This window comes from Malaclemys terrapin, chromosome 2, assembly GCF_027887155.1.
Source record: "Malaclemys terrapin pileata isolate rMalTer1 chromosome 2, rMalTer1.hap1, whole genome shotgun sequence".
In the NCBI taxonomy this organism is placed as follows: Eukaryota; Metazoa; Chordata; order Testudines; family Emydidae; genus Malaclemys; species Malaclemys terrapin.
The window spans coordinates 229,436,394-229,448,993 of record NC_071506.1 but is presented as its reverse complement, the minus strand read 5'-3'; the positions used below and the strand labels follow the sequence as shown (position 1 = coordinate 229,448,993).

At 47.8% G+C, this 12,600-nt stretch overlaps 1 protein-coding gene and 1 long non-coding RNA gene across 6 annotated transcripts in view; one reads left to right on the top strand and one right to left on the bottom strand.

The window, feature by feature from the left end:
• Positions 1-2,318: 2,318 nt before the first annotated feature.
• LOC128830852 (uncharacterized) lies at positions 2,319-3,572 on the bottom strand. Its single transcript, XR_008443702.1, has 3 exons — positions 3,489-3,572; positions 2,975-3,057; positions 2,319-2,498 (listed from the first exon to the last, which is right to left on the bottom strand). It is a non-coding gene; the product is annotated as an uncharacterized LOC128830852 (long non-coding RNA).
• A 5,449-nt stretch (positions 3,573-9,021) lies between these two features.
• The window catches only part of ITGB8 (integrin subunit beta 8), an 81,355-nt gene continuing 77,776 nt past the window's right edge, over positions 9,022-12,600 (top strand). For 4 of the 5 annotated variants that reach the window (XR_008444029.1, XM_054020220.1, XM_054020219.1 and 1 more), the window contains exon 1: positions 9,022-9,770. Coding sequence is in view for 4 of the 5 variants with exons in the window: in XM_054020220.1 (XP_053876195.1) it covers positions 9,644-9,770 (127 nt within the window). In the remaining variant the exon portion in view is untranslated. The remainder of the gene's footprint in view (positions 9,771-12,600) is intronic. The other variant, XM_054020221.1, reaches the window with a different exon arrangement.

The following is a 12,600-nucleotide window of genomic DNA, read 5'->3' as shown; positions in this document are numbered from 1 at the left end:
GCAACCATCACTGCAGTTGTGGCCGCTCTCAACGCCTCGCAACTTATCATACACCTTTCCCTGAGGCAGATGCAGAAAAGTCAGGCGAGGAGGCTACGTCAACGCGGTGATGGCCTGAAGTCTGAGAGTAGCACAGACCTCTCAGAAAGCAGGGGACCCAGCGCCGAGAACATCACGGTGGCAATGGGTCATGTTGATGCCGTGGAAAGGAGATTCTGGGCACGGGAAACAAGCACTGAGTGGTGGGACCGCATAGTGCTGCAGGTCTGGGATGAATCCCAGTGGCTGCGAAACTTTCGCATGCGGAAGGGAACTTTCCTGGAACTTTGTGAGTTGCTGTCCCCTGCCCTGAAGCGCAATGACACCCGGATGCGAGCAGCCCTGACTGTCCAGAAGCGAGTGGCCATAGCCCTGTGGAAGCTTGCAACGCCAGACAGCTACCGGTCAGTCGCGAACCAGTTTGGGGTGGGCAAATCTACCGTGGGGGTTGTTGTGATGCAAGTAGCCAAGGCAATCGTTGATGTACTGCTGCCAAAGGTAGTGACCCTGGGAAACGTGGAGGCGATCATAGATGGCTTCGCAGCGATGGGATTCCCAAACTGCGGTGGGGCCATAGATGGAACTCACATCCCTATCCTGGCACCGGAACACCAGGCCAGCCAGTACATTAACAGAAAGGGCTACTTTTCCATGGTGCTGCAAGCACTGGTGGACCACAGGGGACGTTTTACCAACATCTACGTGGGATGGCCGGGCAAGGTTCATGACGCTCGTGTTTTCAGGAACTCTGGTCTGTTTAGACGGCTGCAGCAAGGTATTTACTTCCCGGACCACAAAATAACTCTTGGGGATGTGGAGATGCCTATAGTCATCCTCGGGGACCCAGCCTACCCGCTAATGCCCTGGCTCATGAAGCCCTATACTGGCGCCCTGGACACTGAAAAAGAACTCTTCAACTACCGGCTGAGCAAGTGCAGAATGGTGGTGGAGTGTGCTTTTGGCCGTCTCAAGGGGAGATGGAGAAGCTTACTGACTCGCTGTGATCTCAGCGAAACCAATATCCCCATTGTTATTGCAGCTTGCTGTGTGCTCCACAATCTCTGTGAGAGCAAGGGGGAGACCTTTATGGCGGGGTGGGAGGTTGAGGAAAATAGCCTGGCTGCTGATTACTCACAGCCAGACAGCCGGGCGATTAGAAGAGACCAGCGGGAAGCGCTGTGCATCCGGGAGGCTTTGAAAGCAAAGTTCCTGAGTGAGCAGGGTAACCTGTGACTTTAAAGTTTGTGTATTGAGAAGCTAAACCTGCCCCATTTCTTTGCCCAGTTAATGTTGACTATCCTATCCAGTTACATACCCCCTTCACCCCACTTCCAACACACATTTCAAAATAAAAATAGTTCTACTTTGTTAAAGCACACCGTTTTCTTTAATACTGTATTCGCGGGAATTTTTTAAAACTGGGACGCAGACTGTGGTGCGGAGCGGGTGTACTGTAGTGGCGCGAATGCAGCTTCTAAACTCAAGGATTGACAGGCTCCGCTGCGGTGGGATGGTTGTTTCAACGGAGCCTGTCACCCCTCCTGATAGGGACTGTGTGTATGGGGGGGTCTATGTGACTTTGTGGCAGGGGGAGGACGGTTACAGATCCCCTGCTGTGTGGCTCTGTGATCCTGCCTAAGGACCGCCGCTTAAGATCTGTAACTGCCCTCCCCTGCCACAAAGTCACAGAGCAACCCACCCCCCACCACATAACATGAAAACAACCTCCCAGACTAACCAGGGTAACTAGTCACTGCATCACTGCACTATGTATGTGCCCTGCTGCTGTGCCTGCCCCCGACTATATACCCTGCCAAAGGTGACTGTCCTGTCGAATTACCAACCCCCTATCCCCCCCTCCTGCAAAAGAACATGATGGAAACAGTAGTTAACAGAAACGTATTTTTTATTATCAACCAAACATGGAACTGGGAAAGTGAAACTTGGACGGGGGCTTGTGTCAGGCGGGAAGGAAAGAACTTGTCAAATTTTGGGGAATGAGAGCCTTCTGCTGCTCGAGCTCTCTGCAGGGGTGGAGTGAGAGTTAGCAGGGACTCTGCCGCCTCTCCTTCTGTGCACTTTGGGTGAGGGGAGTATGGGACTTGGTGGCGGGGGAGGGCGGTTAGAGATGGACTGCAGCGGGGCTCTGTCCTCCTGCCTCCGTTCCTGCAGAACATCCACAAGGCGCCGGAGCGTGTCCGTTTGCTCCCTCATTAGTCCAAGCAGGGTTTGAGTCGCCTGCTGGTCTTCCTGACGCCACCTCTCCTCCCGATCCATGTTGGCTTGGTGCATTCGGGTCAAGTTCTCCCGCCACTGGGTCTGCTGTGCTGCCTGGGCTCTGGAGCAGGCTATAAGCTCCGAGAACATGTCCTCCCGTGTCCTCTTCTTCTTATGCCTAATCCGCGCTAGCCTCTGGGAGTGTGATGACAGGCTAGGTTGTGAGACAGTCGCAGATGGGGCTGTGGGAATGGGAAAAAGGGAGTGAATTCCTCAGAAAGATAAACGTAGTTGTGAACAAAGAACATAGTCTTTCTCTGTTAACAAGACCATGCACAGCACCTCTCACATGCGCACTCAGCACAAGGTCGAATTCTCGGCCTTCGCATTCAGTGCCTGGGGTCTTGCACAGCACATTTGAGAACCGTGTCAGGACAACGGAATTTCTGTTGCAGGCAGACATGGTAAGCCGTAGACTTGTGGCAGCTTAAAACTTTAATATTAGCAATGGCCTCATTTCACATTGAAATCAATGTCAGTCCCTGCTGCCAGCAATTCGGCAAGCAGGAAGTCTGCTCCTGTCCCACACCCTCGCGGCTGTCCCCGGGAACGATCCCTTTCGGCTGCCCCTCTCCCGCCTCCACCGCGTGGCTGCAAACCAGCGGTTACAGTTCTGTAAAGGAACGGCAAAGCAGTCCCAACACTAACATTCCCCTACCTCATTCAAAGCAGGTCATCATGAGCGACATCACCCTCATGAGGATCTCTGACAGCGAGAAAGAGAGAATGCTCCGGGAAAGCCTGCAAAGACCAGGGCCGTATGCCGCCATGCTGTGCAGAGCAATGATTCCAGAGTACTTGATAGTCTCGTGGCGTGGCAACGTGTCCTACTACGGAGGACCCAATAAGGCCGCTCTCCCCAAGAACCTAATGCAGCGGATTTCCAATTACCTCCAGGAGAGCTTCCTCGAGATGTCACAGGAGGATTTCTGCTCCATCCCCGGACATATAGACCGCATTTTACTGTAGCTGCTGTAGCAGTGACTAACCAGTAGAGCGGCTTGGGCAGGACAATCATGCAAAACCGGACATTGCTAGATTTTTTTTCAATAGTTGCACTGCCCATGACTGAACCGTTAAGCTAATCAAACTAATCATGAGAAACCCATTTTTTAAATTGTTAATATTCCTGTTCTGTTACAAATAAATGTTTAGATTTTTACAACACTTACTGGCTGATCCTTCCCCAGATTCTGTGTCCGGGGTAACGGCTGGGGAGGGTTGGTAGGGGATCTCTGTAAGGGTGATGAAGAGATCCTGGCTGTCGGGGAAATCAGCGTTGTGAGCGCTGTCGACTGCCTCGTCCTCCTCATCTCCTTCCTCATCTTCCCCGTCCGCTAACATGTCCGAGGATCCAGCCGTGGACACTATCCCATCCTCAGAGTCCACGGTCACTGGTGGGGTAGTGGTGGCGGCCGCACCGAGGATGGAATGCAGTGCCTCGTAGAAACGGGATGTCTGGGGATGGGATCCGGAGCGTCCGTTTGCCTCTTTGGTCTTCTGGTAGCCTTGTCTCAGCTCCTTGATTTTCACGCGGCACTGCGTTACATCCCGGCTGTATCCTCTCTCTGCCATGTCTTTAGAGATCTTCTCGTAGATCTTTGCATTCCGTCTTTTGGATCGCAGCTCGGAAAGCACGGACTCATCGCCCCACACAGCGATGAGATCCAAGACTTCCCGATCAGTCCATGCTGGGGCCCTCTTTCTATTCTGAGATTGCACGGCCATCACTGCTGGAGAGCTCTGCATCGTTGCCAGTGCTGCTGAGCTCGCCACGATGTCCAGACAGGAAATGAGATTCAAACTGGCCAGACAGGAAAAGGAATTCAAATTCAAATTTTCCCGGGGCTTTTCCTGTGTGGCAGTTCAGAGCATCCGAGCTCGTACTGCTGTCCAGAGCGTCAACAGAGTGGTGCACTGTGGGATAGCTCCCGGAGCTATTAGCGTCGATTTCCATCCACACCTAGCGTAATTCGACATGGCCATGTCGAATTTAGCGCTACTCCCCTCGTCGGGGAGGAGTACAGAAGTCGAATTAAAGAGACCTCTATGTCGAACTAAATACCTTTGCGGTGTGGACGGGTGCAGGGTTAATTCGATGTAACGGCGCTAACTTCGACATAAACGCCTAGTGTAGACCAGGCCTAAGATAAAAGGACAAACCTTTGGCATTAGCTCCATCCCATCCTGGGAACACTCCCTTTGTAATGCAGAGTTCTGGGAGGCATGGTGTTTCTGAGAAGGTGTCTCAGATGTTTATTTCTTGGAAGAAGTCTGCCAAAAATATTTATAGTTCAGGTGAAGGTTTATGGTGTTGTACTCACAGGTCCTTTGGGTCTCCTTAACTGGTCCGCATGAACTGCTTGATCATCTTTCATTTGCCTAGTTTTCAGACAAATTGCATACTTTATTTATGGGGTAGATATATTGGCATCTCTGGACCTAAATGGAAGGTGGACCAGTGTTTCTGTAGCCCTTGGCTGTCCATTTCACACAAGGAAACCTATATTTAAAACTCTCCTGAACTGTGAGTTCTTAAATCCATCTAAACAAAATATTGTTGTGCTTAGACTTACTAATTTCCTGGTGACAATGACATCAGACTGCACAGCGAATGGTCTTCAGGCTCTGGTGGCTGATCCACACAATTCTATGTTTTCAGTGTTTAATTAGTAACTATATGTTCATTTTGGTGAAGTCCTTCTCCCCAAATTTGACATTAAAAAGATTGTGGTTTTTTTCTTAAATTAAAGGCATTTGTGGTCTATCCAGCTTTGTTTCTTCTGAGACTAGTTCCTTGGATCTCACTGTCAAAAAGACAACTGTGTTTCCATCTCTCATTAGTGCGATGAATAACTGTATAATTATAGTCTGACAAAGTGGGTATTCACCCACGAAAGCTTATGCTCCAATACATCTGTTAGTCTATAAGGTGCCACACGACTCTTTGTTGCTTTTTAAAGATCCAGACTAACACGGTTACCGCTCTGATATATAAGTTCACAAAATGGTTCCTGCTATTCAATGTAGAGCAGTTTTCACTGTCATGCTTATAGATGTTTTCATTCTGTTCAGATACAGGTAGCTATGTGACCCTTGTGGTATACGCTCATAAAGCAATATTGTTGGTATTCTTTCCCTGGGGCAAAACTCACTTGGATTACGGATAGAGTCCTGTGCGATACAGAATTTTTATCCGCATCCGAGCCGCAAGCCGCAAAAATGGTCCGTGGATATCTGCATCATGGATATCAATGGATATAAAGCGGATATCTGCAGATTTGTGGGCCTTAATTATGAAGAGCACAGAGGCCAATCTCCAAAGCAGAGGGGTTCAAGCTTTCTCAGTCCCTTAGAGCTTTTGTTTCTTTTGGCATGTCCCTTGTTTTTGCTTTTTATGAACTTTTTTCTTTTTTATGGAATGCATTCTTGAAGCTCTTTGAGTTCAGTTTTCATACTGTTTGGAGGTACTTGATCCCTTCCTTGGTTCAACCAAAAACGTTTCAGTTGCTTGTTTAGCAGGGCCCTGTATCTTCATCACTGCTTGAATTGGCGAGTAGTATTGCTTTTCCTCATACTATCTAATCCTTAAAGCAAGAATCTCCTGAAGGGAGATTTCTTACCTTGTAATTCTCCTTGTCTGCAGAGACCATCACACAAATTTTCATTTACCTACCTCCCCTTTGAGTTTAGAAACCTTGCTTTTAAAGTGGTAGGTTGTGTCTTTATAGCTGCACCCAAGCGAGTATTTCATTATTTTACTTGAAAAAGAAACTGACAAATGAGGTTACCAGTGGGCTGTACCACTCACATGTTCCATATACTGATGGGGCGGGACATGCAGGCCTCCCACAACTGAAGAGTGTTAAGAGTTCACAGCCAATATTGTGCTAGAGACCCAAAGAGTGAAAATTCTATGAGATATCCTCAAACAAATAAAATTGCAAAGTTATATTCCCTTCTAATGGAACTTTCTGACTTACAATATTTACTTGAAAGTAGAAAACAAGCTTTTCTTTGTATACAAAAACTCCAAGACTACATTCAGAAAGATGTTAGCCACCCAGATAACTTTGAACAGGTTTCTGATAATGCAGATCACCTGTAATCAGGTTGCCATTGCAGGATTTTTTAGGTCTTGCAAACTAATTAAAATATTCCAGATTTATTTGGAGTATCTTGACACAATGATTTAGACATTGTGGATAAGAGTGAACCAAGCTTAGGGTGTCCCCAACATGCTTCATTTCAGTCTCAAAATTACATAGGTTCCATACAAACTTGGCAGTCCTTCACTTTTATTGTTTTACATAATTTACATCTAAAACTGAAATTGTAGAGTTATTTTATGCCAAATGAATGGATCCCAGCTGCATTAAGGTCCTTGAATGAATAATTTTTGTTCCCATAATTTATGAGTCTGTTTGCATCCCACATTAGGGCCTTCACAGGTTGAGGTCTGGTACCCAAAATTAATTTTAGGAAGGGGGAAATGTTGAGGCAGAATCATAGTGTAGCATTTTAAAACACCAGATTGGCAGTGGAGATGTTGGTTGCATTTCCATCTCTTCCACAGATTTCTTCTGTGATCTTAGGCAAGCGATTTAACTTAAGCTTTACTTTCTCCAATTTCTAAAATGGGGATAATAAAATATCCTTATCTCACAATGTTGTGAGGCTTAGTGCCTTGCTTGAAAAAGCTTTGAGATCCTCACATTTTTAAGGGCATTAGACGTGAAAAGTACTGTTAGGTGTCAATTTGTCAAGAATTATGTTTCAGTTATCAATAACACAGACAAACTTTGATGCCATTTCTGGATAAGTATCCTGTCCTACATGTCCACTGAGGCCTGGTCAACAATAACGGAAGCTTAAGTGTGATGGTAAATGTTTAGATTATTATTAATTTGTATTATAGTAGTGCCTAGAGGCCCAATGAGGACTGGGGTCCAATTGTGCTAGGCACGCTTTAAAAATACAAAGTAAAAGACAGTCTCTGCCCCTGAAGAGCTACAATCTAAATTATCAAGAAAGACAGACAAAAATCAAAAGAACATGACTGTATTCATAGGCCCTTGAACTTTTGACTGATACAGAACAAGCTGTACGGATATGCATGTGTATCTACATGGTTTGAAAAGTGCCATGCTTGTCTAATTCCAAATGTGGCTGATTAGATGCACAAATCCCAGTCCTCTCAGATGTAAACAAAGCAACTTGTAATCTTTTGAAAACTGAGCCCCAAAATAAATGATTTAATAAACTAAATGTTAAATTTTCTTAAGCAGATTTGAGATGTTATTGTGATAGGTACAAGTGACAGAATGCACCTGGGGACAGGGAGGGAGTTTCCTAACTTTTGCTTGAAAGCAAGGTACTTTCCACTCACTTACTAACTCACTCAGGAGTAGTGTTAACCTTTGAACACTCCTACTTTGCCTGAGGGGGCGGAAACCCAGACTAGAAGACTGCCTGAGAGGGGTGACAGGAGGAGATAAAGGAGGGGTTACAAACTAAGATATTTTTGTTTTTACCTGATCTGATGTACAGTAAAATAAGTATTAAAAGAGAACCAACACAGAGTGGCATGGAAGAGGGCCAGGGTATTCCCATAGGGTCACAGGCATTCCCAATGGGGACAAGGCATTCTAGGCAGGGTGACCAGATGTCCCGATTTTACAGGGACAGTCCCGATATTCGGGGTTTTTTCTTATATGGGCATCTATTACCCCCCACCTCTGGCCTGACTTTTCATACTTGCTGTCTGGTCACCCTAATCCTAGGAGAAAAAGGAGCTAGGCAATCAAATGGTGGAGAATTGGGAGTTACAACTGGGCAGCACATGTGGTGAGATATGGGAGCAAACATATTATCCAAAAGAGGTGGGTGTGGGGGTGACAGAAAGAGTGCGGGTGTACAAGGACAGATGCCAACATTCAGCACAAATACCCTGGTCAGGCTTCATGCTTCTAGGTGGGATACCTTACAGTGAACATGGTACCCACTGCTGCCAGATCTGCCCTACCATGCAGGGGCTGGTGAGATGTACTGCTGTCTTCCCATTTTTGCACAGACTGAAGGCTAGGAGGATCCTGGGGTTGCAGAGACAACTGCAGCTCCTCACACGCATGGGATGGGTGCAAGACGGGGGGGGGGGTGAGGGGAGGAGGTGCAGAGGGATGGAGGACTCCGGATGGAGGGTGCATGGGAGCAGGGGACCAAGGGGCTAGGGGAGGAAGTGCTGGAGGGGGGCGAGGGGAGGGGTGCCGGGTGGGAAAGCCAAAATGGGGCTAGGGGGAGGTGGTGCAGGGGGACGGGTGCGGGGCTGAAGGGGGAGGTGCCGTGGGGCGAAGGGAGGAGGTGCCGTGGTGGGGACGGATGCGGGAGGGCTGAAGGGGGAGGTGCCGTGGCGCGGAGGTGCAGGGGGGTGGAGGACTCCGGATGGTGGGGGTGCATGGGAGTCGGGGGGTGCAATGGCCGAGGGATGGCGGGGCTGGGGGAACGGGGGGCGAGGCTCCTGAAGACTAGGGACGCCGTGCCAAGGCAGGCGCCCGCTCGGCCCCGCTGGAGCGAGGCACTGAAGGCAGCACCGCCGAAGACGGAGCTGGCGGGTGGGGTGGGGGGGGGGGGGGGACGCCGGGATTCTGCAGCTCAACGCAACAAAGGGAGCGGGCGGGGGGCGGAGACTTGCCGCCTCGCCCCGCCCCGCGCGCCGCAGCCGGAGCTCAGCGCCCCATAGCCGGACGGGCTTGGAGCCTGCCCTGCCGCTGGTGGTCTCCTAGCAACGCGGGACCCCGCGAGCCGCGCACGCCGGCTGGGGAAACGGCAGCCCCCGCGCGTGGAGTCTTCTCCGCTCCCGGGGAGGGGCAGCCCGGGGCCACCGACCCTGCCCCGGCAGAGCCCACCTGGCGGGCCGGGCCCCGAGCGACGGTGGTGCAGTGAGTTGGGGGGCAGCTTAACGCCTTGCTTCTGGGGCTTTGCCAAGTGCCTCCCCCACCGCCGGGCAGAGGGAGACAAAAGCCCTTTGTGAGCCGGGCTGGGGGCGGATGGAGGCGCCCGCCGTCCCTGCGCGGAAAGGACCTGGCTCCTGCTGCCGCCAAGTGGCTTTGCGCTGGGCTCGGGGGTCCCTACGCTCCCCCTGACATGCGGCGCCGCACGCTGCCCCTGCCCTGCCTCCTACCTGCGAAGGGTGCGCCCCTCCTCCTGCTTCTCCTCCTCCTCCTCCTCCTCCGCAGCCGCCCGAGCCCTCGGCGGGGCTGAGAGCGAGCGAGCCGCTCAGCCGAGACTTGGCCGCCAGGACAGGGAGAGGTGCCGTCTGCTTCGCATTATGTGGATCCCACTCCTGGCTTTTCTTACTGCTGGAATCGTCTCTCTGCAGAAATGCCAACGAGGGCCTGGCCCCATGCTGCGGGCAGCCCGTGTGCTCGCAGCTGTGCCGGGGCTGTGCCAGCGCCGTAAGTTGCCGGGCTTTGTTTTGGGCCGGTTTTTTGCATTCTCGTGAGTGGGTTGAATGGGGCGCCCAAGTGCAGGTGAGCAGTTGCCGGGCCGGTTTGGAGAAAGTGGCGCCTGGCTAATAGAAACTGCCCGCAGTAGCCATAAGGCTTGGGAAACTTGCACTTGACAGCTGGAGGGTTGTAGATTGAAACACAGATAAATTAATCCTGCAGGATCCTTCCCCGTGTGCCTTTGGAACGGGCTCCTCCGTTGAGGCCAGGTGCCTCTGGCCCATTTTACCCAATTTCTGTCCCTGATGTTGAATCGACTTTCTATAGAAAACTGCAGGAGGAGCAACGTTGCCATGGGATCAGCCATAAGGTTAAGGGGAGAGAGAAACTCCCTTAAAGAGTTTAATGGTGCCACCCTCTGTTTGCACTTTCAGTGTGTTATTCCTATGTGCTGTTTTCAGTATGGATAATGCAGGTCATTGTAGCGCTAAATGATGGAGCAAAGGTACCGTTTATAGTCAGAATGCAAACATTAACTGTTTCATCAATACTGTTCAGCCCAGTGCTGGGCCAGGATCTGATCAAAGTGAAGGGTGATTGTTTCCTCCCCTCATACTTCCCCCCAACCCCTCAAAAAAAGAAAGAAAAAGGGACATTAATGTTGAGAGAGAACTTAAATTCCTTACACACTTTATACAGGTGGTATTACAAACAAGCATTAGCCCAAAAGTGCAGGCTATGGGGCACTGATATGCAGAAGTTCCATTTACTTCAATAGGGGTCCTGCATGCAGACTGAGGGCCAGGCATGCAAATGGCTCTAAAGTCATAAAGCAATTTATTCATTAAATTAATCCCCCCCCCCCTTTTTAACCTCCTGCACTAGAAAGGGTTTAACCAATTTTAGTAATTTTGTACAGTGCAAATGTACTCTTATATATTAAAATTATATGCCAAGTTTCAGCCTGGAGTTAATTAAAATGTCCAAATTATAATCATATAAAATAAGATTTATGATGGGGACAGCATCTTAGCCTTAATTGTTGAATATGTAACAAGCTAATATCTAACTCAATAAGATTTGCTCAGTACTATTAAATGACATAACAATGGAATAACTTCAGTTAACTTCCATGGTGTGTTTTTTTTGTTTTTGTTTTTGTTTTTGGCTTTGTTTTTTTAATTAAAAATGAACCAAACTAAACGTCAATGAGAAAAAAGTTTAATATGAAAAAAGAACAGGAGTACTTGTGGCACCTTAGAGCATAAGCTTTTGTTGGCTATGCATCTGAAGAAGTGGGCTGTAGCCCACGAAAGCTTATGCTCTAATAAATTTGTTAGTCTCTAAGGTGCCACAAGTACTCCTGTTCTTTTTGCGGATACAGACTAACACGGCTGCTACTCTGAAACGTTTAATATGAAGTTTCTTATGAAACAATGACATCCCGTATTTGGTATCCTCTACACAATATGAATGAGCATGTTGGCCCTGATGTTTTGACTTATGATTGAGCTGAGTTCAACATAGGCTGGGTTTGAGGGAGTGGCTAGGGTGACTAAGGCATCTTTGCACTATTTAATTCTTTGCATCCCTGCCCTAACTCTCACTGTGCTGCAACAGCTCCCTATGGAGATATCCAGCAGTAAGAATAATTGGAGCAGCCATGCCTCTTTGCTGCCTCCCTGATATACCCCTATGTCAGGTGTGGTAGAAGATCATTTTTCTTGCTTCCATCCTGCCATACAGCCCTATTCCAATGGGGGTATTCCCTGTGAGGAGATCCTCTGGTTTGTGGCTTTTGTCTGTTTGCAGAGCTGGTGTATGGAGGCGACAATCCAGACCAGTGTATTTGCTGTATTGCACCTGCGAAAGAGAAAAAGAAACATGCTTGCATAGAGATATATAATTTAAAACACAGAATTTCACTCATTCTTGTTGACATATGTGTCCTGTATTATTGATAAATAGAATAAAATGGTATATTTTTAACTAATTACAATTAGCTTGTAATTCTACTTAACAGTTGCATTAAAAATAGCACCAAATTCTACCTTCACTTATACCCATGGAAGTCTGTGACATGGGGAGTTGCATGGGTGTGTAAATGAAGGTAGAATTTGATCCTTCATTTGGATTAAGGTTGGAGCACAAAATAAAATCTGAGAAAATACTGCAAAATTGCACGTCTCACTAAATGTCCTCTAAGCACAGATAAAAGATTAGTTTTCCTGCCAATGACAAAGGATCTCTTGTTCAGAAATTTTTACCAAAGGAAATTGCAGTTCTGTTAAGCCAAATAAAACAAATACCTGACACGAGAATGAAACTTTTGCCAAATGAAATTTGCCAAGTAGCAATTTACACAGATCCTGGGCTTATAAAATACTAAAAAAAGAAATACCTCTTTATTGAGTAAACCACTGAACAGAATAAAAGGTAAATACAAGACATTGCTATACTGGGCCATGTTAATCAGCTAGCTAATGCTATTGACTTCTATAGAGACACAGGATCAGTTAATTCATCTTGTTGACAAACTATATAGAACAATAATTCTACAGTTTGTCAGTTAAGTACATATATGAAACTTTTCAAAGAGCTAAATTCTGAGGAATAGTTGGTAAAGATTAACAAGAGATTGCAGGTTTAAATCCCAGCAGTGGCTCATTTGTTGGAATTCATATACTTTGGTCTTGGTGGGAGCCTTAGAAATACCTAGATTATGATCCCTGTGTTAACCTTAAGTAAGTAGGCTTTACCCTGACTTCCCATGCAAGGGTTGGATGGTGTGGAATCTTTATCTCTAATTTGGAGCACTCAGTAACAGTTCCCTGGCTGC